At 41.1% G+C, this 22,021-nt stretch overlaps 1 protein-coding gene across 1 annotated transcript; it reads right to left on the reverse strand.

Moving 5' to 3' along the window:
- Window positions 1-3,303: 3,303 nt before the first annotated feature.
- On the reverse strand, window positions 3,304-21,927 carry CA4 (carbonic anhydrase 4). The gene is made up of 8 exons (XM_076354574.1): window positions 21,840-21,927; window positions 10,667-10,720; window positions 9,675-9,845; window positions 7,004-7,161; window positions 5,811-5,903; window positions 5,477-5,540; window positions 4,815-4,978; window positions 3,304-3,736 (listed from the first exon to the last, which is right to left on the reverse strand). The coding sequence occupies exons 1-8, from the start codon at window positions 21,895-21,897 to the stop codon at window positions 3,548-3,550; spliced, it is 951 nt and encodes a 316-aa protein (XP_076210689.1). The 5' UTR covers window positions 21,898-21,927; the 3' UTR covers window positions 3,304-3,547.
- Window positions 21,928-22,021: the final 94 nt, after the last annotated feature.

Here is a 22,021-nt window from a genome sequence, read left to right on the forward strand (position 1 = left end):
GAACCCTAAACCAAAACGCAAGCTGCTTCCGAAGGACAGAGTTCTCATAAGCAAAGCTACATGCAGACTTTGGTAATCTTCCAGAACGTTTTGGTCTGTGCACTCTTGAGCACGGTCAGTTCATACATCTGGTTTTCTGCGATCCAAGTGCTAGTCTACCTCTGGCTTCATTCAGACTGACAAAGCCCCTGCTTGTCCCTTTTGTTTTAAACCTGAAACACACATCTCAAGTGAATCTCAGTTTCTAGTGTTGTTTCATTTTCTATTGTACTCCAGTTCTCAGGCACAGAAGCTAAGCGGTCTTCAACTCTGGCTCTAACATATGTGAAATGTATTAGCAAAGTTCTGTGTTAACGTTTCTGTACGTGGGAAAATACTGTTCTTTCTGGGTCTTTCTAAATACCTCTGTTCCTTCCCCCGCCCTTTCCTGTATTATCACAGTTTGGCTATTAGTTCTTCAGGAGTTACTGTCATTTCCTAGTGTCTTCGCAGTAAAAGAAGTTTCACGCCAAATGTAGCGTAGACAAAATTCTTGAAAATCAGGCACTTGAAAGTGCCTGAAGCTACCTGTGGAACAGCAGATTACTTTTCCATAACTGTCTTCACAAAAGAAAACCCACTTCAAGCCCTCCTGTCTTTTGCTGTTTTTTGAATTGAACAGCTTTTGCTGTAGATTTGTATTGATTTACTGCATTAACACTAGTCCTGCAATTGTCACGTCCTGCGCCAGAGCAGAATGTGTCTGCCTGGTTGCAAAGAGGTGCCTCTGACAAAGAACAAATTGAACTAGATCATTGACACAGATGCAGATTGTAGCATTTCCCTTTTCCTCATTGGCGTAAAAATTCAGATTCACGCAGTAAAAATGGTCATATTTGTCTATTCAGGTTTTATTCATGCTGAGGTTTGTGCAGAAGAGTACTTACAGAGGACAAACCATCTTTTCAAGAGGTTCTTTGTTTCTTCCTCTTAGTTATATTTTAATATATTTCATAATAAATAAGATCCTCCCACATCGTAACTAGTTGCTGTAAATGCTCCTCTTTATCCACATGGTAAACTGAGGCATAACCTAGTGAAAAGTTGCCCCCGTGAATCACTAGCAATAAATGACTGTAGACCCAGATCCTCCGTAGTTTCTTCCAGTCACCCTTAAGAGAGCTGCCTTTGAAATAAGAATCACTTCATGAATTTAGCAAATAGTCTGAGTGGAGAGGGGTGGTGGGCTCTTACACATATTCCCAGCAGATGCAGGGGGCTGATTTAATGCGAAAGGCGTTGTTCTCAGTGGCGGCATCCTGAGGAGCATTCACATCGCTGGTCTTTAAAACAGGAGCCCCCAGTCCTACGGGACTTTTGTATGTGATTGCGTTGTTTACCATGTTGCTTGTAAATCTTGAAAGAGCGATAAAACGGGAGTCTTTCAGAGTACTTAAAACAGCCTGAAAACAAAGCGTCTTTCCTCTTAATTTCTTGATGCATTCCCTACTTGTGGCATGTTGAGAGATGTAAGGGACATAGCTAACACAGAGATGTTCAACAGATGGATAAGTGGAATACCGTTTATCCTGGTTAACTGGCGAGCCAAGTGTTTGTACAGACGTGAAGTTATACCGGGTAAATCCACGGTACCCTTTCCTTCACTGTGAGAAAGCTGCCTGTCCCCTACCTGATGGGCTGGGTGTGTGCACCAGCTCTGCTGAGCAAGGTGCCGTGCTCAAAGCGATCTTGCTATGTGCAGATAATACCCAGATGACCCATGTGAAATAAAACCTCCAGAAACCTGCTGACACAAGAAATGTCCCAATGTACTGCAAATCCCACCCACCCCCCCCACCCCCCCCCAAAATGCAAACCCAACCCTAAACATTGTGAAGAAAATAGGGGGAAAAAAGTCACATTCCTCTTCTGAATGAGTGTTGTGTGGATTCCCCTTCAGCAAGGACGAAAGAAATAAAAACTCAAGGCAATGAAAATACAGGTCTCTTGTTCAACTTTAATCTTTCATTTATGTGTGCTTCTCAAAAGTTTTTCAGTTAGCTAAAAATACAGTTAAAGTCTTAATCATTCCTCTAAACTTCAAAAGGTGAATTTGCTTTCCCATGTGGGGTTTTTTAAGCTTATATCGTTGATTGTTAAATATGAAAATAATTTTTCACCCTGCTTTTTCTCCTTTGGTGAGCTGCGGTTAGTCTCACTGCCATGATTTTCCTGAAAATGGCCATAGAGCTGTAGCATAAAGTCATCTCTGCAAACATTGCCCTAAAGAAAAAAATACAAGTCTGCTAATATGAAATCTGATTTTGGTGTCGCCAAATTCTAAAATTCTAAAAGAAGCTGTAACATATTATATGGCGATAGCCGAAGAAAACTGTTATGGCTGTCTTCAGAGAGAGAACTGGAATAATATAAGGAAATCCCATTTCCCAATATATTGAGCTTTTCTGTAAGTAATTGGGTAGAATCTGAAGAAATCAGTTCAAATCACAATCTTCTTGGAAAAACTATGAATCTTAACCATATGTGAATATTGCAGGTATGTTATTATTAAAAAAAAAAAAAAAGTAAAAGGAAATGTTCACACTGAAATGCTCAAACTGACATTTAAAAACTTCTAAAATGTGATACCGGAAAGAGCCGTTTCTTGAGCTGTCTCATTTTATTAGGCAAATGAAAACTGCAAAGGATGATCAAAGTCTCATGCTTCAAATGCAGCCCTCCAAAGAGAGGGAATTTCCACAGATGTGCAACTGGTACATGTGGTTGAACATCCCTGTTTCTTTCTAGCACATCGTATCGGCCACGGGCATCCCAGAGTAGGATTCCGTACTAGGGTGAATAAATAGGCTTAACAGAGGAACCTGAAATCCAGAATCAGTAGATTAGATGAAAGGAATCCAGTATCCTTATCTAAAAATTAACTTTAGATATTCTGAAGGAAGAAGGGCGTAAAATTGTGTTAGTACAGATGAAATTTGTCACATATCCTTCACTAGGTAGGATGACCCAGATGTTGCTGAATTGTGTGTGAGCAGTTTTTCTTTGCTCTGTATTGTACCTTCATGTAGGACAATGTAGGGATGACAAGAATTACTCCACGTGTTACTGTCTTCCTGATTTGCAGTGTTGAATGTAAACATACTCCAAACAAAACCCTTCATAGGCACTTAAGAACAGATTCCTCTTGAAGGTCCTCTGTATAGCTTGTACAGTGTCCTTCCAGTGCGGTGTTAAAACTACAGGCTTGCAGATAATCCATCCTAATGTTTTCTTTAAGTGTTTTTTTTTTTTAATTTGAATCTTCATAGCTTTATCTTACAGTTCCTTTGAATTCTTGTGATTTAGTGCAATGGGTTTCATTTTATATAAGAGCAGCAACAGAAGTCCTTGGTTAGTGTCTGGAGGAGGACAAGGTTAAATTCTATATTGAGATACGATTCATGAGTTGGTAGTTAGAGAGGCTACTTGAGACAAAGAACCAACAACAGCAACAACAACAAAAAAAACCCTCCAAAAAGCCCAGAACCTTGCGTGAGGTGAGAAGTGTTCATTGGAAAAGAGAACTCAGGATGTACGTAAGCGTCAGGACCAACATTAAAACCTTAGCAGTAGGCAGGGGGATGCTGGCGCTGGACCAGTACACCTTTCGTTCATTCAGAAACTGAACAGGCCGGAAATTTTCAACCATGTAAGTTGAGTTCTTCCCATCAAAGCGAACTGTTGAGAACTGAGAAATCTGCAGACATCGAATAAGAAAATAGATCGTTAAATCCTTTTTCCCTGGAACACTGGAAATGGTGATGATATAAGTCTGCAGTGCCTTACTCTGTGGCATTGTTTTGAACTGCATGGATGCATTAAACCTGCAGGAAACAATGTGGTGGAGGCTACTGCCAGAGGTCACCAACAGATGACTTCTTTTAGCCTTGGAAATCGTGGGGACTTCCTTTCTGTGCGAGCCAAATGCTTTGTCCGGCTCAAGGACCTGGTTACACCAGTCCTCTTGACGCACACAGTCCTGTCCTTGTCCATCACGTCACAGTGACACAAAGTAAGAGGACTAGGATTTCTTTCTTCGCTTCGAATTTCTAACTGCTTCAGCAAGAAGCTGGCCCAGAGCAAGCCGATGCTCACTCTTGTGTACTGGGCTGTGCTGACTTGTGTGTGGCTGAGCATTGCCCTGTGACTGAAGTGATTATGAGTACGCTGCAGGTAGGGAACTAAAATACAGATGCTGACTCTCAGCCAGGCTGTGCTGGCTAGCAGTATTGCTGAGAGTCCACTCCAGGACACCTGAATTGTTTAATCACGTACTCTGTCAGCTGAACAATCTGTATTTTCGAGGCAGTCATGACTCAGCCTTCTGTTCCTCTCTATAGGACAAAAATATGTTGCTTAAAGCTGATGCTGATAGACTCAAAGTTTGCATTTTGAAGTATTCTCTTCTGGTATCCTGATACTTACGACAATAGGAGAAAAGCGGTGAAATTTGGGGGTGAGCAGCTGACTGCAGTGGAAGTGCTGCTGACGAAGCGCTGAGCTAGGTGTTTACCTGTGGGTTCGTTTGGCTTTCTTTTCACATCGTCATTTCCCCTTCCTTCCCCTTTCCTGCCATTTTTTGAGATCGTTTAATAGGGTCGAAAAACTGGCACTAGGGACTATGTTTAGGCACATGCCAAGCATGTGTGTGTTTGTCATAGGAACACCCCAGCGGAGCAGCTCACGAGTCTGTGCTGAATTGTGGGAGGGAGCAGGCAGTCAGAGGGACGAAACAACCGTAAGCAGACCTTTCAGGCTGTCCCTCTGCGACTTACCTGAGAAATACTGAGTTCAATCGGCTTCTCAAACACCGTCCAGATGACTCCCTCATGGCAGTCGGGAGTGGTGAGGGAGCCCTCATACCGATAGTACCTTCCAAGGTCTTCCTCAGGTGGAAGAAGAGAACTCAGCGGCAAAGGCTCAATCTGTGCTGTTTGCCCTAGACAAACCACGTGGAAACAGCGTTTGTAACAAGCGCGGCTGCAGGTATTGTTCACATTTGTCTTCAAATGCGGCTGCTGCCCGTGGCTGTGTGAAGCCTCATCCCCACGCGCGCGTCCCTCGCCGCCCGGGGCAGCCGCACCGCACTGCTCGTGGAACCCCTGACGGCCAACTGCAGGGTCCCACAGAGCACGAGTTTCGCACACCTCTCGTGTTAACGCGCTGCGTGTTTTTCTCCTCACTTTGCTTCCCCCTGCAGAAGCAGGAATAGTCATTCTGGTGCTGGGGGGGGTTTCTTTGCTGCAAATATGGAGAACTAGATATTCTCCCACCCGCGATGCTCTGAGTGCTTGGCAAACTAACCTTTATCTTTTGGCTTTGACTTTCAAGTAACAATCCCTACTGTAATTAGAACAGGACTGGCCCATGAATTACCTGGTGGTATATGTGCTCGAAATAAATATATGTTGCATTTTGACCCACGCAAGTGTCTTACCTTTGTATTTAATATTGTCTAATTCATTTATTAGAGTTGCATAGTTTTTATTTTCATCTTCAACCTGAAATGGAAATATTTTGATTCCAAATCATGCATTTCTCAACAACTGGTTGCTTTAAATTAATTGTGAATAGAACAGAAAAGAACCACAAGGGTAAAAGATAACAGCAAGCAGAATATAGAAAAGGGTAAAGGAACTAAGTGCTGGCACTGAATGCCTGCAGAAGATAGGGAGGCTTAGGTCTTGGACTACTGTAACATTAACACAATCGATCACTCGGCCAAATTGCTGGTAGATTTGAGATGGGCGATTAAAAATTTGGCTACCTACCTTTATAAAGAATGCTAACACAGCCACACCATCTGCATTTTTCTTCGCTTCTGTCATATCCGAAACATCTTCTCTTATGTGGACAATGTGAAGCTGTAACACAATAGTCAAGGCCAATTATCTGTTCATTTTCCTCTACAGCTCGTTGTTGTAAGTGCAGCCTGGCTGCTTAGAATCATAGAATCATAGAATCATTAAGGTTGGAAAAGAGCTCTAAGATCATCGAGTCCAACCGTCGACCCAACACCACCACGTCCACTAAACCATGTCCCTAAGCGCCTCATCTACTCGTCTTTGAAATACCTCCAGGGATGGGGACTCAACCCCTTCCCTGGGCAGCCTGTTCCAAGGTTTAACCACTCTTTCAGTAAAGAAATTTTTCCTCACGTCCAATCTAAACCTCCCCTGGCGCAACTTGAGGCCGTTTCCTCTCGTCCTATCGCTTGTTCCTTGGGAGAAGAGACCGACCCCACCTCGCTACAACCTCCTGTCAGGGAGTTGTGGAGAGCGATGAGGTCTCCCCTCAGCCTCCTTTTCTCCAGGCTGAACAACCCCAGTTCCCTCAGCCGTTCCTCGTAAGTCCTGTGCTTCTCTGCACCGACGCTGCAGTGGGGCCAGAGCTGCTTTGTTGCTCCCAGGCTGGGGACAGACAGCTCGAGGCCCTTGACCCGAGGCAGGAACTATGCAATAAGTGGACTATAATTTGAAACTTCATTCATCAACCATGGTATCATTTTGTACATCTCCCCAGAAGGTGAGGCGCTCTGTGGACTGCTGCAGCCCTCAATTTTCAGCCTGTGCAGTGGAACAGGCAGATTTTTATGTCACGGTTTGAAAGGCGGGTGGTTTCCTTCCACCAATCCATGTGTATCAGCGCTGGCGACTTGTCTTGCCTTGAAGAGAATATTTTTTTTTGGTTGCATAGGTCGATTCATGGTTGCAGTCCCAGAAACAAATATATAATCTGAATAAACAGTGTGGGAGTGTAATCAGACTGTGTAGACTTTGAAATGTTTCTCCTCCCAAAAGGCTATATAACTCCAGATTTGTTGTCTGTCCTGTGCCTTTGCTATGCAAAACTAGTGTGTCTGCCTGCATGTTCCTAGCGAGCAACGTGGTTTTGTGCAACAGTAACTTAAAAATCCAGAGTTCTTGAGTAAAAGCCATAATCCACAAACAGGAGTCTCACCTACCTCCATGGCTTGTTTTTCTCCATCTATGCTGTGCTCTGACCCGGGAAGGTATTGCTGCACACCTTGGACTCCCCAGTGCAAATGAAATTCTATCGCCTTGTATTTTCTTCCCAGGCCTCCACCTCCAATTTTAGGGGATGTGCTTAGTGTTACTTTAACTGGGGAAAACAAATAAGTAGTTTTAAAAAAAACAAACAGATCATACATTAATAGTATTTGAGAGAAGAGAGATGCATGTTTTTGAGATTCAAATTTATCCTAATGTTCTGGCTTGGTTTTTCATACCGAGTGTTTCAGAAGTTCAACTCTGCAGAAGCTGAACCCTTACAAAATGCTAGCTGAGATTAATTTGAGATGAAAAGGAGAAATATCATAGCCCACTTCCCGGTAATATGCAAGAGCATTTGGGCATCCCTCTGTGGCGCAGCACTTGGAGCTTCTGTTCCCATTTCTACCTAGGATTTGCTCTGTGAACTTGAATGACTTGCCTAGAGCCTCACTTGCTGGAGAGCTGAGCTATCCATTACTCCAGTTGAATAAATAATAATAAATAAAATTAATTTGGTGATACTTGTTTCCCTTTGTAAAATGGAGGAAAAGGGCAGAGCACTACTTTGGATTGTCCTGGGGAAAGGGTTTTACAGACTTTTATGGCATCCGTTGATAAATCCTTTGGAGTATCATCGGTTAATTGCATTTTGAAGAAAACGGGTAATAGACTGTCTTTCCTTGAGTGCACTGAGGGGATCTGTAGGGGTTTGTTCACTGCCATTATAACCCCAGGAGTCAGAGCTACTTAGACCTTTCAGAAGACCCTATACTCCTTCATTTTTTGTCTAGGAGACAAAATACTAGAATACTCTATCAAAGTATTCTTAAAAGTGAACTCGATCACAGTTTATTTGGGTTTTAAGCATTGTTTTTATCACCTATTGTCTTCACTGTAACATTTGTTTTAGGCAGGGTTTAAAGGTATTCTGTTTTAATTTAGAGTAGTGTTGCAACTTAAGCCTAAGCATCTAAGTTATTATATCTATTTAATGCGATGCTTGATCTGTTGTTAACAGCAAAACAAAATTTTCTTAGGAGATATTTTTCAAGCTATAAATCACCGTAACTTCCTGTGCTTGAGACACTTGGGATATATTTTTAAAATTTACTTATTAAGATCTCTACATCAAGCACCGTACGTTGCTTTCCCTAGGAAAGATTGTTTTGACGTGGATTGAAACCCCAGAGATTTCATTTCTGTTCTGAATTCCAAATGAACTGGAAGCTTGCGTGAGTCATTTAGTTACTTTGCTTTTTTATCTGTAAATGGATGAGCAATGCATCTTTGTTGGCTTTGTTTATTTAGATTGTAGGACCTTTGAGACACTGACCTTTGCTATCTGTACATCATCGAACATAATGATAGCCTAATCTTATGTAGAGCTTCTAATTGCAGCTGTAATTTAAGCAATAACAGTTCCAGTGTTGTACTCATTGTAGCACGGGAATTGGTTGCCCTCGGAAGGAAGAAATTTAAAAAGCCCAGATTGAAAACCTAATCCTTTTGCATGTTTGGGAAAGATGAAAATTCTGACCAATCCTTATGAATATTAATTTTTGTGTAAAAGATATTTCTATGCACAGTGACTGTAATATGGAGATTCTAGAATATCATTCTGTAATGAGAAAGTCATTAACCCATATACCAGTGAAAAGTCAAAACATGTCTTTTTCTTATGGTCTGCCAAAATACTGATATTTTAAACTAGAATCTCTGGCTGTGAAAATTGACCCAGCTGTCTACCTTCCTGCCTTTCCATTGTAAGTTAGGAAAGTATTTGCCACTTTGCAGCTTTCCATTGTAGGGATTTGGCAGTTAAAACAATCCATCGAAGATTTTAAGAACGCCTATAGATAATTTTTTTTTTTTTAAAAAAAGGACAACAGATTTATTTTTAAAGTAATTTAGCATAATATTGTTGAAGCGTCATCATTAGTACTGCTTTTAGTGGAGAAAAGCGGAGGAAGTGACACAGTGCTAAATTACTATTCACTGGTTCACTGGTTCCTGAATCGGTAAGTGGCTGATCGAGGAGCTCACATTAGATTACTTCCGTGTGCAGAGAAAACAGGTTCAAATCGAAGAAGATTTCAGCTCATTATTTAAAGGTAGTAGAGACACACACACTGTGAGCCGCTGGTTGAATGACTTTCCCAGATTATGATGTTCTTCGGCAGAATTCCTCTTTGTGCAGAAGCAAGAGTCAGAAAGGGCAAGCCCAGGAATGAAGGGTACAGGAGCATTCAGCAGCAGTTATATACCTCTGCCAAAACTCTTGTCTTAAACCCCTACACTCGCCTGCCTCCTAGTCCTAGAGGTTCCCTAGACATCTCGGGTTCTGTTTCTGCATATGCACAGCACCAATTTCTGCTGAGACGCTCAAGGACCACGTCCAGGATCCAAACACTAGATAATTCCCACCAAGTTCCCAGAAGACCTTGGTTCAATACAGTTTCGCTTCTGAAATGAAGGGGTGCTATCTTATTTTTGCTCGCTTGCTTTTAAGTAGCAGTAGTGATATCTAAGACCTTGCCTAGGACACGGGAGAAGCGAATGGATGGTTCCAAGTGAAGGCACAAGTAAATCCCATAATAACAGTAATAATTTGACAGTACTTGCCTGTATGTCCATTATTTTCTATGTTCCATTTTGAAGATCCCTTCACATCGTATCCTTCAAAACTCAGTGGCTTAAGGCTCTTGTCATAAACGACATTTTTGGTGACAAGATTGATAGGTGACTGTTTGTTTCCTTTGCAGGCGACAGCTGTTTGATACCATTGTCGAGGATCTATTTAAGGATGAAGAAAATGGTTTTTTTTCTGTAGACTGCAAATCCTTGATAAAGCCAAACCACCAAAGAGTCAATAGATTCTTGCTTGGGAAATTGGAGACGTTTTTGAAGAAAAGGTCTTTGGGCATTGGAATTTAATACAGGAACTTTCTTAGCATATCATTTTTTGTAATTTTAAAAATATTAATGTGCATCAAGAATGTTCTGTTAAGCTTAATAGGAAAATATGCACATGTAAATGGCTGTAAATTAGTAAGGGAACTACCACTGAGGTTGGCTGAACTGAAGAAACTATAGAAACTTGGAAACCATAACAAAAAACAACAGGCAGTGGTGGTGGTGCTGGTGGTGGTGCTGGGTGTGAAATGCTGTTCCAGCACGGTCAGTTCCAGGGAGGGCTGGGCAGGACACAGGGAGGAGCAAGGGAGCAGGCAGCCTAGGTGGACGCTGCTGGTAAAACAAAAGGTGCGGCTGTAGGTAGAACATTAGGATTTTTTGTAACTGTCCTTAAGAATTTAAATAGCTGTCTATACCCAGCTTGCTGGGGTGATTACCTCTGGAGCACATTTAGAGTTATTTTTATATTTGTAGCATTATCCTTGGTTGAAACAAAATGAAGAGTTAGAACAAACACTGGTATCTTCAAAATACCCTTCTTTAGGTATCCTGTTTAGCACTTATGTTTGCATATAACACGATCATGCAGTGTTAAATGCTGAGTTGTGTGAATTTTTGCATTATTTCTATAAAGAGGCCCTTTGCAAAACAGAAGAATCCAAGCACTAATGTGATTGGAAAAGTAAATTGTTTAGCAGTACCTTCACAGTGTGGCTGGTCATGCTTCTGTGACTGATAGCACCAATGGCCTCCGACTAAAAAAAAAACCATAAAAAATCAGATATTGAAAATTAGATGAATGAAAAGCTGTACAAAGTGTCCCCCCCAAAAAGCAGATGTGAAATGGATTCGCAACTTGTGATCCTCAGAGAGTGATAACTGGGCACACAGTTTTGACAACTTCTTGGTTTTGTCTGCCTGATTTTATTAGAGTAAGATGTTTCATTTCTTAAATATGTAAACAACAGAGGCTGGTAAGAGGTGAGTGCTGTGGCTGTAAAGCGTGGAGCACACCGTCCAGCCAGTCTAACTGGGTTGCAGTATCAAATAATTCAGAAGATAATTCTGGCTCTCGCTAGATCTTCTGGTCTTGAATGAATCAGTTTACACTTGTTAATATTCCTTCCAAAAACTGTGCTAGCATGAAATAGTAGAACTCTGGATGGGTTGCAGTTCTAAATAATATGGTTTTGAAACTTCGGCTTCAGCAACTTCTTGAGGCAAAAGTTCCACATCTGAATATATGTAGTGTTAAAATAAATGTCCTTTTATCAGTTCTGTACTTGCCATCCTTTCATATACTTGTAAATTCACTTACGCAAGACGACTTATCTCACTCTGTTCCAGGAGCTGTTTTAAAGATTACTTGGTGCAATAAGGAATTTTAAGAAATGAAGGATCTCATTTCCCGAAAGAGGTGAAGAATCTTTATTGTCACTCAGCTGTGATCCCACACAGATGGTTGCAAAATTTTTCAATAGAACGTCTTAGTCTTACTTTTTCATTGTCAGAAGAAACGTGAAATTCAGAGGGAGAGAGCTGATTTAACTTACGTATGTGTTGACCTAGTCAGGCAAGGAAGCACTCTTGTTTGTCACGGCGTGCTTCAATGGCTGTTTATGACAGCTATAAAGTTTAAATGGACTTTAACAGGAATCGTTCTCTTTGGCTATTTAATCAATAACAATTCAAACCCTCCTATAATCATGATTAATACTATAGTTTCTGTTTGCCTATGATTAGTAAATTATAGACATTTTAATAAATGGTTAATCAATTTTTAGGGATTATTATGGAGGAGTCCTGTCATTAGATTGCTAATTACCATAATTTGTGATCTTTTATAACACGTCTGCTGAAGGCTTATAACTGCTTTTAACACATTTCTCTTCATATCAGTACATAGCAATACCATCCATCTATTAAGTATTTAGAATAAGTTATAAATAGAACCTTGTTATGAAATGTGGCTAGCTACGCCAGCAGAGAGAGGCTTGGATGAGTTTGTGACAATTAATGTAATCTTGGAAAAACGATACTGTTTTAGTTCTTCTCTCACAAAAATTAAATTCATGCTGAACACTATAAATAATGCTGACTCACATTCTAGTTTAGCAAATGTTTAGTAATATTGAGAAGAAAAGTAAACAATATTGCTACGTTTGTATTGTGAGAACTGTAGTGATTTCCACATTGTTGTTCCACTAGTATTTTGCAATTATAAAAAAAGTTTATTTCAACAAAGTTTTATTTTGACACACTTCTAAACCTCAGCTTTAGGACCTGCCATTTCTAAAACTGACTGTTGCATTTTTTCAGGCCTGCGTACACAAGACAGCGGCCAGACCTCCAGCGGCGCTGAGCGATTCCCCATCTCCACCGGGAAAGAGCAGAACCAGAAGTTCCAAGCACAGAATGTCACCGAGTGCCTTAATTGATATTTTGATCAATAAATGCCTAGCAAATACCAGGTAAGCCAATCTTCACAATGCTCGATTATGTTTCATATGTCTTAGTGTTTGAGTGGATGAATGACTGCGGACGTATTTCTGGCAGCCGCTCTAGCCCAGTGGTCAGTATATGCTTTAATACTGGCTGCACCAGCAGCCTGTGGTCGGGGGTGGTCTGTCTTGGCAAGTTATATGTGCATGAACCTTCAGGAGAAAAAAATGCTGCGCTGCGGGAATAACCTGGACACAAATGTTTAAAGGTGGTAGCACCTACGTGGCATGACAGGACGGTTACCTGCAAAGATTTGGTCTCAGACGCTTTGGCGTGTGAGTTAAACCAGAGAGGAAAGTTGTCAGGTGAGAAATCAAGGTCAGTTGAGGTATTCTGGTCTGTTTACCGTAAATTCTTGGAACAAGGTCTGCTGTTCTGGGTTTGTATAGTGCCTTGCACAATGGGAGTGTGATCATGGCTTAGACATCAAAGCATTACTGTAATGCAAATCAAATTTTACAGTCAATATGATTCACAATTAGGAGTAATTGCAGCAAGTTCATTGTTCATTGGGTGCAAGGTTGTGGAGCTTTTAGACCACGACCATAGAACCATGAAAATCAAAGATGACCACAGGAAACACTGAGAGAAGGTAAATATCATCACATCATATCGTCAGTGGTCTGGATACAGTGCCTCTGTATCAGAGGGGTGAAATGGAAGTGGGTTATGGAGCCTTTCGCCGCCGAGTCTGAGTCCAACCCTTCTCAAACAAAGCAACCACTGACTTTTTACCAGCTGATGGGTGTTTGGCAGGTTCTCTGAAATAAGCTCATGGGTTTCAATCACGTCTTAGTAGATTGGCACACGAGCGCACTAAAAATCTTGCAGCCTGCACATCAAGATGATGGGGAGAAAAAGTTTAAAAAATTAAAATAAAAAAAAAATCCAGCCCTCAGGCGGCTACTGCTGCCTTACACCCAGCACTCATGAGTATTCTTCCCTTCTGTCGAATGCAATGTACACCAAATAATTACCGTCTAATTTTTGCAAGCTTTCTGCAAAACTCCTAATGTCTACAAACTAACAAAGAATTAGTGTTTTTCTATCAAATATTATCACAGTTGTGGTTTAGAAAGCTGGACGGTATCAGTGAAGTAGAACAGGATATAAATTCAGCAATTCGTAAGAAAAAGGTCCTTAAAGCTGTTAAACCTTAAACAATGAGCTAATTAAACATTGCAGAATGCCTGAGCAAACAATGAATTAATGTTTATTGTGGATTAGAATTTTTATTTGGTTGGCGGTAATGTAACATTAGAGAACAGGATCTTTTGTGTAGATACTGCTCAGGAGGAACCGAACTGCCATGCCCTGTGTCACTTACAAGGAAAATTTGTGTTTGGATTTTATTTGAGTCAGATGTGATTCCTCCCTGCGTATAAGGACCTTGCATTTACAATGGTCCTTTTTTCCCCCTGGGCTTTATGGCTTTATTTCTGAAGCAAGAAGGAAAGATATTTGTCACATCCAGTCGGTTGTCTGTGGTCTTAGGCACGATTATGCCCTAAAGTATGTTTTCTAGTCTAGTTTGAATTGTCTGAGTGGCTCCTGCCACGTCCCTTAGGAGACTTTTCCACAGCCTTCACTGTCAGGAAATATTTCCTGTTTAATAGCTTACATTTTCCACTTGCTTATCTGCATCCCATCACTCCTAGAAATATCACTGAACCACCCTAAACAATTCTTTTCCCTCCCTGGTGTTTACAGCATTCAAATAGTTCCTTCATAATCTGTAATTCCTGTTCTTGCTTCATCCATCCTTTGTCCCATCTCTTGACAACGTGCCCTTCACCTTTCCGCCATTTCCACCTCAAAGTCTTTCACCTCTCTCTCTCTGAAGCCCCTTTCTTACCGGGACTCAGTACGTATCAGATCCCGTCCTGCAGTCCTCTCACCTGACTGCTCTTTCGATCAACCCTCCGCTCCCCCATTTTCTTTCTTGTTGTTTATTTTATTGCCCAGAAAAATGCGGCAGAACGTGGGGTTTTGGGGTGTTTTGGTGGGTTTTGTTTGGTTTTGTAGTTGAGGTGCTGAAACCATTGCTGTGATACGAGCTGCCCTGGAGGGTTTCATAGCTTACTCCCGTACCTTGCTGGTACACGTCGGTTAAGCCATGAGCATCCACACTTCGCTCAGGATAGTTTTAGATACTAGCCAGGATTTCCAAAAGCTCCTTGCCTACTTGGAGGTAATATAATTCAGTATACATATACATTCAGTATACGTATACACCTGGCCTTAGAATTGCTATGTTATCAACTATGTCTGGCTCTTACATTGTATTATGGATCCTTGATTTAAGTGGCAATGCACCACATCATAGGTGTCACCTTGACTTTACTGGGCTTTAATTTAGAGTAGGGCTGAACTGGGCTGAAGGCCTCCTCTTCCTTCACAAAGTTCAAGACAGTTAAATTTAGGGAGTCTCTCTTGGCAAGTAAGCAGTCCTACTTATCTCTGTTTCTTCCTTGTCAAATTTACAACTGGTTTCCTGACCAAAGCTGTTTCTTGGCACCAGAATAGCTGGAAAACAATACAATTACATATTGTTTTCATTTTATTGTAAATGTTTTCAATTGTTTTAGCCATCAAGCCTAGCTTGGAAACTTGAGGCAAAAAATTCCTTCAGTTGAGAACTCCCTCTTCTGTTCACTTACGCAGCTGGAGGGAGGACAGTGCTTCTGGCTGGAAGCCAGAGTGTTAGCAGTTTGCCACTGTGCTATTGTGTGATCTAGGAAAAGACCCTTAAGCTCTTTGGACCATGGTCAGACTGCCTGAATTCCGTACAAGTTCCTAAATCTACTTTGTTCTACTTGTTCCCTGCTTACTGCCCTACTTGGACCTGCTGAGCTGCTGCCTGGAAGCCCGCATCTCCTCTGGCTCAGTGCCGTGAGACAGGTGGTGTTCAGCCTGGCTGAAAATTGCCCTTTTAATTTGCCCATCCGCACAAAAGAGTTACTAAAACAGGTTTTGTCCTTCTGGATAAAGTGGTTGGAAATCTATTAATTTTATACGTTGACGGTTAGCTATGTTTATTAACTATATTTAATTTCTTGAATTGTGAATGACCTTTGTGCCACTAACAGCCTGAAGTACCGAGACAGTAAGAATACCCTCTGCTGCTTTTTAGTTAAAATCCCTTCTCTCTCTTTCGCTGACTGACTCCTTTCTTTGTCCCTTCAGACCTCTCGTCACCCTCTTTCAGCCATGCCCTCGCTGACAATTCGTTGTTTTCTGAGACACACAGCTGACGGTGCTCCCACCGCACTGCCGCTTTCCAGAAAGCCCAGGCTGCCCTGAGCGCCATAGTTCTCGTTCCTGCCCTATTGTCCACCGGTTTCAAATCCATCCCTAAAATCCGTTGTAACCGCCGGCTTTGCAGCAGAGTGAAGGCTGGCCTTTTCTATGAAAATGGCAAAAGCTAGTTTTGCGTGCGGTGTATTTTTAGCTCCGGTTTGTGTTGGGCTCGTTCTATTTTTAGCTTGCTTTGTGAAACTTATTATCTTTAGTACAAAAGACAATGCAACTTAAAAGCAAGTGGAATCTAAGGCTGTCTTTCTAATTAATGAGATTGCTGAACACAAACTGAGCATATATACGTAAGTCTGTCTATACATTCTTCAGTATTACACATCCTCAGGAAGTCCTGATCAACTACTTTGACAGGCAAAATCAGTTCCAAATGTTTACTTCTAGAGCTGTGAATCTCTAACCATGTAAAAACAAATGTTTGTGATCATTCGTCTCTCTTCTATTCACTTTTACCTGGAAATTTTATTTTTCATAATGATATACATCTGTATGTGTGTACATTGCAAGATATTATGGGGGGTTAGCCTTGAAAATAAGCTTTACCGTAGCAGTGAAGCACTACAAGTAACCACATCTGATTTGAGCACAGTGTTTATAATTTGCGCATGCATACATAAATCACGTGCTCAATGAGGTCTTTGTAACACATATAAACTAAAGGAAAAGTCCAAAGAGGCTGGAGGATTCTAGATATGCCCTATAAACACATGCAAACGACTTCCTTTGTGTCAGGGAGTGAGGAAAATGGTTTTAGCTGTGACCTGTGATACTGTTGTAGCCCCTCTGTCATATATATGTGTCCTCATAAATTTGCTCTATCACAGAAGGAAGCTGGCCTTTAACAAAAAATGAGTATCCAGCGCTAAGGTGATTTGCTTCTGTGGGGCATTGTGCTTTGCTTTGTTTACAACTGAGGCAGTGTCAAATAAAACTCAGAAATACTTTTTTTAGTATTTTTAAAATTTAATTCAAACAAATTACCTTGTGGCTTTACCGTCCTTTTGTAGTCTTTTGTGCTGGCTTTATGGTGACTGATCCTATGGCTGGAAATGGGACTAAAAATCTAATAACAGGCCATATTAGCAATATTAGAGATATTCTGCAGTATAACAAAGCATCTCCTGCAATACCACAAACAGGGAAAAAAAGCCTATTTGCGTGGAGACAGACACCTAGCTGAGGAACTGGACCTTGCAGCATGTCTTGAGGACCTAAAGGTTTGTGCTGGTTATTTGGACAGCTGAGAGAAAGGTGTTTCACAGCAGCGCCTGTCTCCGAAACCGCTTTTCTGCTTTCAGTCTTCAAAATCTAAATGTAAGGGCAGGAGAAATCGTGACTCCAGTTTTCCTAAGTGTCACAGCGCACAGCTTGCAGCATATAAGGGATATTCCAATTCTTATGCTGATACCTTTTGCTATAGGAGAAAGGAGAGTAATTCTTAAGCTGAAGTAATGTCACTTGTCACCTGCGTATGGCTCCCATGTATGGCTTCTACCGTGCTCCTTTCGTCCCCCAGAGCTGAAGTGGAGAGCAGCAGGAAAGCACCCTGGCTTGGACGCTGGAGAAGGACGAGGTGATGCAGCACATTGCAGTTCTGCATGAGGTCAGCTAAACAGTGAGCTAATACAAATTGATGACAATGTAGTGTACTCACACTAGTCAGGCTGATCCTTAAATGGAGCATTAATAATGTGATTGGGTCCACTGTGTACATGGAAAATTGCCCACTCGTTGCATGTCACCAGAAACAGGCTGCAAACCAGTGAACAACGAATTTTGAACTCGGAGCTGTGATGCCCTTGGATGAATCATCCTAGTAAAAAATCCATCTGCTCAAGAACCTCGGTGCCTATCGAGGCATCGCATAGATGTACGCTGCTTTAGGCGCAGCATAGATACAGCAAAGCAGGATTTATCTCATCTGTGATATCAGCCGTTCATCACTACATGCTATATGCAGTCACTCTTCAGTAGTTCAGAAGTCGCGCATGGGGATGAGGGGCAGTTGTCTCCATCACGTATGATGGAGACGGCAGAGGTGATCTTACAATGCTTACATGTGTAATTCTTGAGGAGGAAGTCAGGATCTGCAGATGAGTGTAGATTACAGCGAGGTGTGACTGCACAGTACATATTCTTGAGTAACTTCACACGTAGACTAATGTGAAGAGAATCAAGGCATTCCTGTTCCGACACAAATTTATCCATTTGTGCAACACAGATGTATCTGGATGCCACGCCTGGCAGGCTACAGAAATGTAAGAAGTTAAAAACATTTCGAAGTTTATTCCATGTATGACTCTAATACTGTCTTGTAGCTGCCTTTCAGGAGTCTTCCAGCGATAGACAGTGTTGTTTCTTTGCCTGCTGGGCTTGGTTCTCTGCCCCCCCAAATGAAACAGGCTGTTACAGCTAGCTGAAGAGCTGCTTTCTGGCTCCACTGTCTCATCTGCTGCTCTGCCACAAGCGCTTTTCTGCCTTTTGCTGAATTTTAGTGTCAAAGAGAGAGTGAGAATGAAATTGTTACAATGCCTTACCACTTTGTGCCTTTATCATAAGCCGTGGAAGGAAATAAGTGTACTCTGAGGTTACGGGATTTGCATCCTTAGACACCCTGGTCAAGCAGTCTGTGTCCACTCTTCTCTCAGCCATAAACCCCCTCCAATTGTAAGCCAAATCTGACAGTGGCTAAACCTCTGTTCACCATAACAGTCCCCCTTATAGAGTTCATTTGCTAAAATTTGATTGCAGGATCCACGTTTAATGGGAGTAAAAAAAAATTCAGAGCTTCAAAGATATCAGGTACTAAGTGCTGCTACTGGCTCAGCACAGATGGTAAAGCTAGAAAATTCTCTGCTGCCTGAAGCCTGCCTGTGCAGTTCACACAGCTGTACAGAGAGGGGAGAGCACAGGGCAGTACCAGTGGGTATCTCCCGCTCTCAGTGCACACTCAGCAACCTGACAAAGGTGAGCTCTTGTTTCTTCTTGCATACAGTGGATCTGACAATGATGGCATGCGCTGATATGTATGGATGATGGTGGGCAGACTCACATAAGCCTTTAAATCTGTTTTGGCAGCTTGAATGTTTACAAGGAAGAAAGAGAAGGAAGCCCTAAGCAAGGTATCCTGCATAAAGATCATAACTTGAGATCAAAAGTCTGTCTGCGCTGAGATAGTCGAGATAACTACTTTGAGATGTCAGTGATAGCTTGTCAGTTATATTCACTCATTTGTTGGATTAGGTGGGTGGAGACAGGAAAATTCAGGTAATCCATATTTCCTAAAGCACCGATGGATTACTGCCTAAAGCAGCTATGTCTTACTGCCCTTTCTATGTGTTCTAGGTCTTACATTGCAGTTTTTACTCTTCTTTCTTAAACAACTGAAAATGCAACTTCTCATCCCAGAGTGTATCTAAGTGCACCAGCATCCCAATTTTGCCAACTCTAAAATGGATTTGAAATACAAGTATTAGTACGTGTGCAGTCTATACCACTAGAAGTGGAAACGGAAGAAGTTAAAGCATCTCTTTTTATGCTGCTGATAGAGATATCAGGTATACTTTGTATTTGAAGGGCCCTGAGGAAACATCAGACTGAGATTTAATGCTGACAACATCAGTACCAGCATGGTTATGTACATTTTATGTTTGTGAAAGTTAAAAGTATGTGAGTAGAAATACAGAAAATTAGAGGAATCACGTTCTATCGTGCATCAGTCTTTTGGAGCACTAGAGCATGGACTGTGGGAGAATGTCTTCTCATGGCTGAGCCCTGGTCTGTGATAAAGAAAAAGGTTAAAACATGCTGGGGTTCATTCCATTCCTCTTAAAGAAAATTATTTTTCAGTAACACTTGGAGCTTGCTGTAACCCCACCACAAAGCTTCTCTATATGTTGGACATATATTACGGTCCTCTACAATTGTTGTTCTCTGGATGGCACTAGGCTGAATCTACCATTAATGAAACCTCTCTCACAGAAGGTTTGGAATATTCCTGTTGGAATATTGCAGGCATTTTGCCTCTCTTCTGCCTGTCTAATAGCAGTACCAGAGGTCACTGATCTCTCAAAGGAATCAAGCAAGCCATCTGAGGTGCATCAGTGCAGCTATTAATGGAATATGCTGAGATCCATGTAAGTGAGTGGATGAGATGCTGGACAGAGATGCAAGCGTCTCTTCCTGGTGCTGGTTGATCTCAGGGCAGGTGGCTGCACAAATGTGCCTCGGTTTCCCTTTTGTAGAATGGGGATAATGAAGCTTGCTTCTTTATAAAGCCCTGTAAGGACTATTAGTAATAATTTTAAAACACAGGTGCTATGATATTAAGACAAGTCAAGGCTGAAAGCAATTTGAAAGATAAGCAATCAATCATATTGACTGTTTAAGCCTGGTGAATTATGAGGCTGCCCAGATTAGAAAAACAGCCCTGGTGGAGGTATGCTAAATGAGCTGATAAGTGGATATCACTCAAGCTAGTTCTGAAAAGTGGTCAGATAGAAATGAAATCCTTATTTTTTCAAAAAGATACCTTCCAAATATAACAAAAAATAGTTTAGGCTGATTCTCAAACATTGAGGTTTCTTGAAATGTTTAGCCTTTAACTTAGCATAATGTGTCCTGTGAAGCTTCTATCTCAGGAAAAGGTTTGGAAAAGAAGGTAGGGGTGAGAACAGGTTTCTTGTGCATTAATGACTGTGTAGTTTGCCGCTACACTCAGGGAAGAAAGTGGAAATAATCATGGCTGGGGAAAAAAGCAACAAAAAATATTATATGCATTCCCTATCTTACTTCTGTGTGCTAAAGCACTAATTATTAACACTAATCTAATAAAGCCCATAAGGGTTTTCTGAATAGTCTTTCAAGATCCTGTAATAAATCCTTTAATAGAGCAGTAAAATTAGCAAAGTGTTAATCAGTCAGTAATCAATATGAAGCAAAGGCTAGTTGTAGACTTTGGAAGAGCAAAGGTTCTTTGTGTTTCTGTTTACCTGTACGGAGAGAGAGTACCCACAAAAGACAGACTAAAGAAGAGGGAAGGTGTTTGAACTGGCAGGTAAGAAACTGGGAAAGGCAAGCTACTGAGTCATGGCTATGGAGAATTAATTAAGAACGGGGAAATAAAATGTGGGAAATGCCCCCGTTTCCCCAGCGCTCAGGCTGTGCTCCTTAAGGCACTTTCCGAGCACCTCAGACCTCTGTTACTTTAAGTCTGGCAAATGAACCTTGTTCCGCTTTAAAACCGTGTCCCTTTAATAGGCTCTTGGTGCAGTGCTTCCCTCTGATACCTCTGGCAATGTTGTATTTCTTTTTTTTTCCTTAATGCAGTCTAGTCTATTTTAGTGCAAACAATAGACCCTTCATTGCTATTAAGAACTGCAGTGTTTATCTTTAATTTTGAGGCTGTGTGCTGATATTTACATAGGAAGATGATTTATTCAATGTTATAGCATTGCTGATCTAATAGAAGCATAAAAACACCTTCTGCATTTTTCAATACTAATTATAGATCGCTATTTAATCTAGCCATCGTAAGTGCATAGGGTACTTATGTACATAGTGCACAGAGTGCAAAAATAGATGGATCTGCCGGGCTAACGCAGCAAAGACATGTTGTTCGTTCTTTCTCAGTAGACAACCATAAGAATTTCATCTTATATCATAATCGGCAAAGCAATACGAGTAGAAAACTAAAACAAGCTTTCTGAAGTATTAAGAAGTTTACAGATAAAGAAATTATGTTTTGATTGTTTAAATTTACATACATAATTAACTATAGAGATCAAGTCAAACCTCATTGATTTTTCTTGGAGGAGGAAGGCAACTAGAATCTCTAAAGGTGAAGAAAAAAAACAACAACCCACTCTTTCATTCATGAGAAAAGTCTATACTTGATATTTTACCACAAATAGTAAAAGGCAGAGAAATAAATAAAACATTCTCCATTTGTCATATAGAAGAATTAGAGTCTGTACTGTATGTACTGATACTCAGAAACAAATCATAAATAAAAGTAACCTTGGTACATTGGGTTAGAAAGAGCAGGCAAGGACTTACCTACTACCTCTGTCTTGAGAATGTGCAGAGAGAACAGAACAAGGAACAGCAATTCCATTATCTGTTTTAAATAGGCTCAGTGTTGAAACCAGAATTGATTAGACTCCTTAGTATGTGATCATATTTCTGCTCTCAGTTTTATACTGGAGTAAGTAGTCCTGGACAGCCATAGCCAGGAAGGT

This window comes from Aptenodytes patagonicus, chromosome 17 (assembly GCF_965638725.1).
Source record: "Aptenodytes patagonicus chromosome 17, bAptPat1.pri.cur, whole genome shotgun sequence".
Taxonomy (NCBI): Eukaryota; Metazoa; Chordata; class Aves; order Sphenisciformes; family Spheniscidae; genus Aptenodytes; species Aptenodytes patagonicus.

Excerpts from the sequence above, each read along its gene's own strand:
- CA4 (XM_076354574.1), bottom strand. The coding sequence starts at position 21,897 with ATGGAATTGCTGTTCCTTGTTCTGTTCTCTCTGCACATTCTCAAGACA. Across the intron at positions 5,541-5,810 it reads TGTTAGCATTCTTTATAAAG|GTTGAAGATGAAAATAAAAA; the intron begins GTAGGTAGCCAA and ends TTTCCATTTCAG. Across the intron at positions 3,737-4,814 it reads TTGAACTCAGTATTTCTCAG|ATTTCTCAGTTCTCAACAGT; the intron begins GTAAGTCGCAGA and ends CGATGTCTGCAG.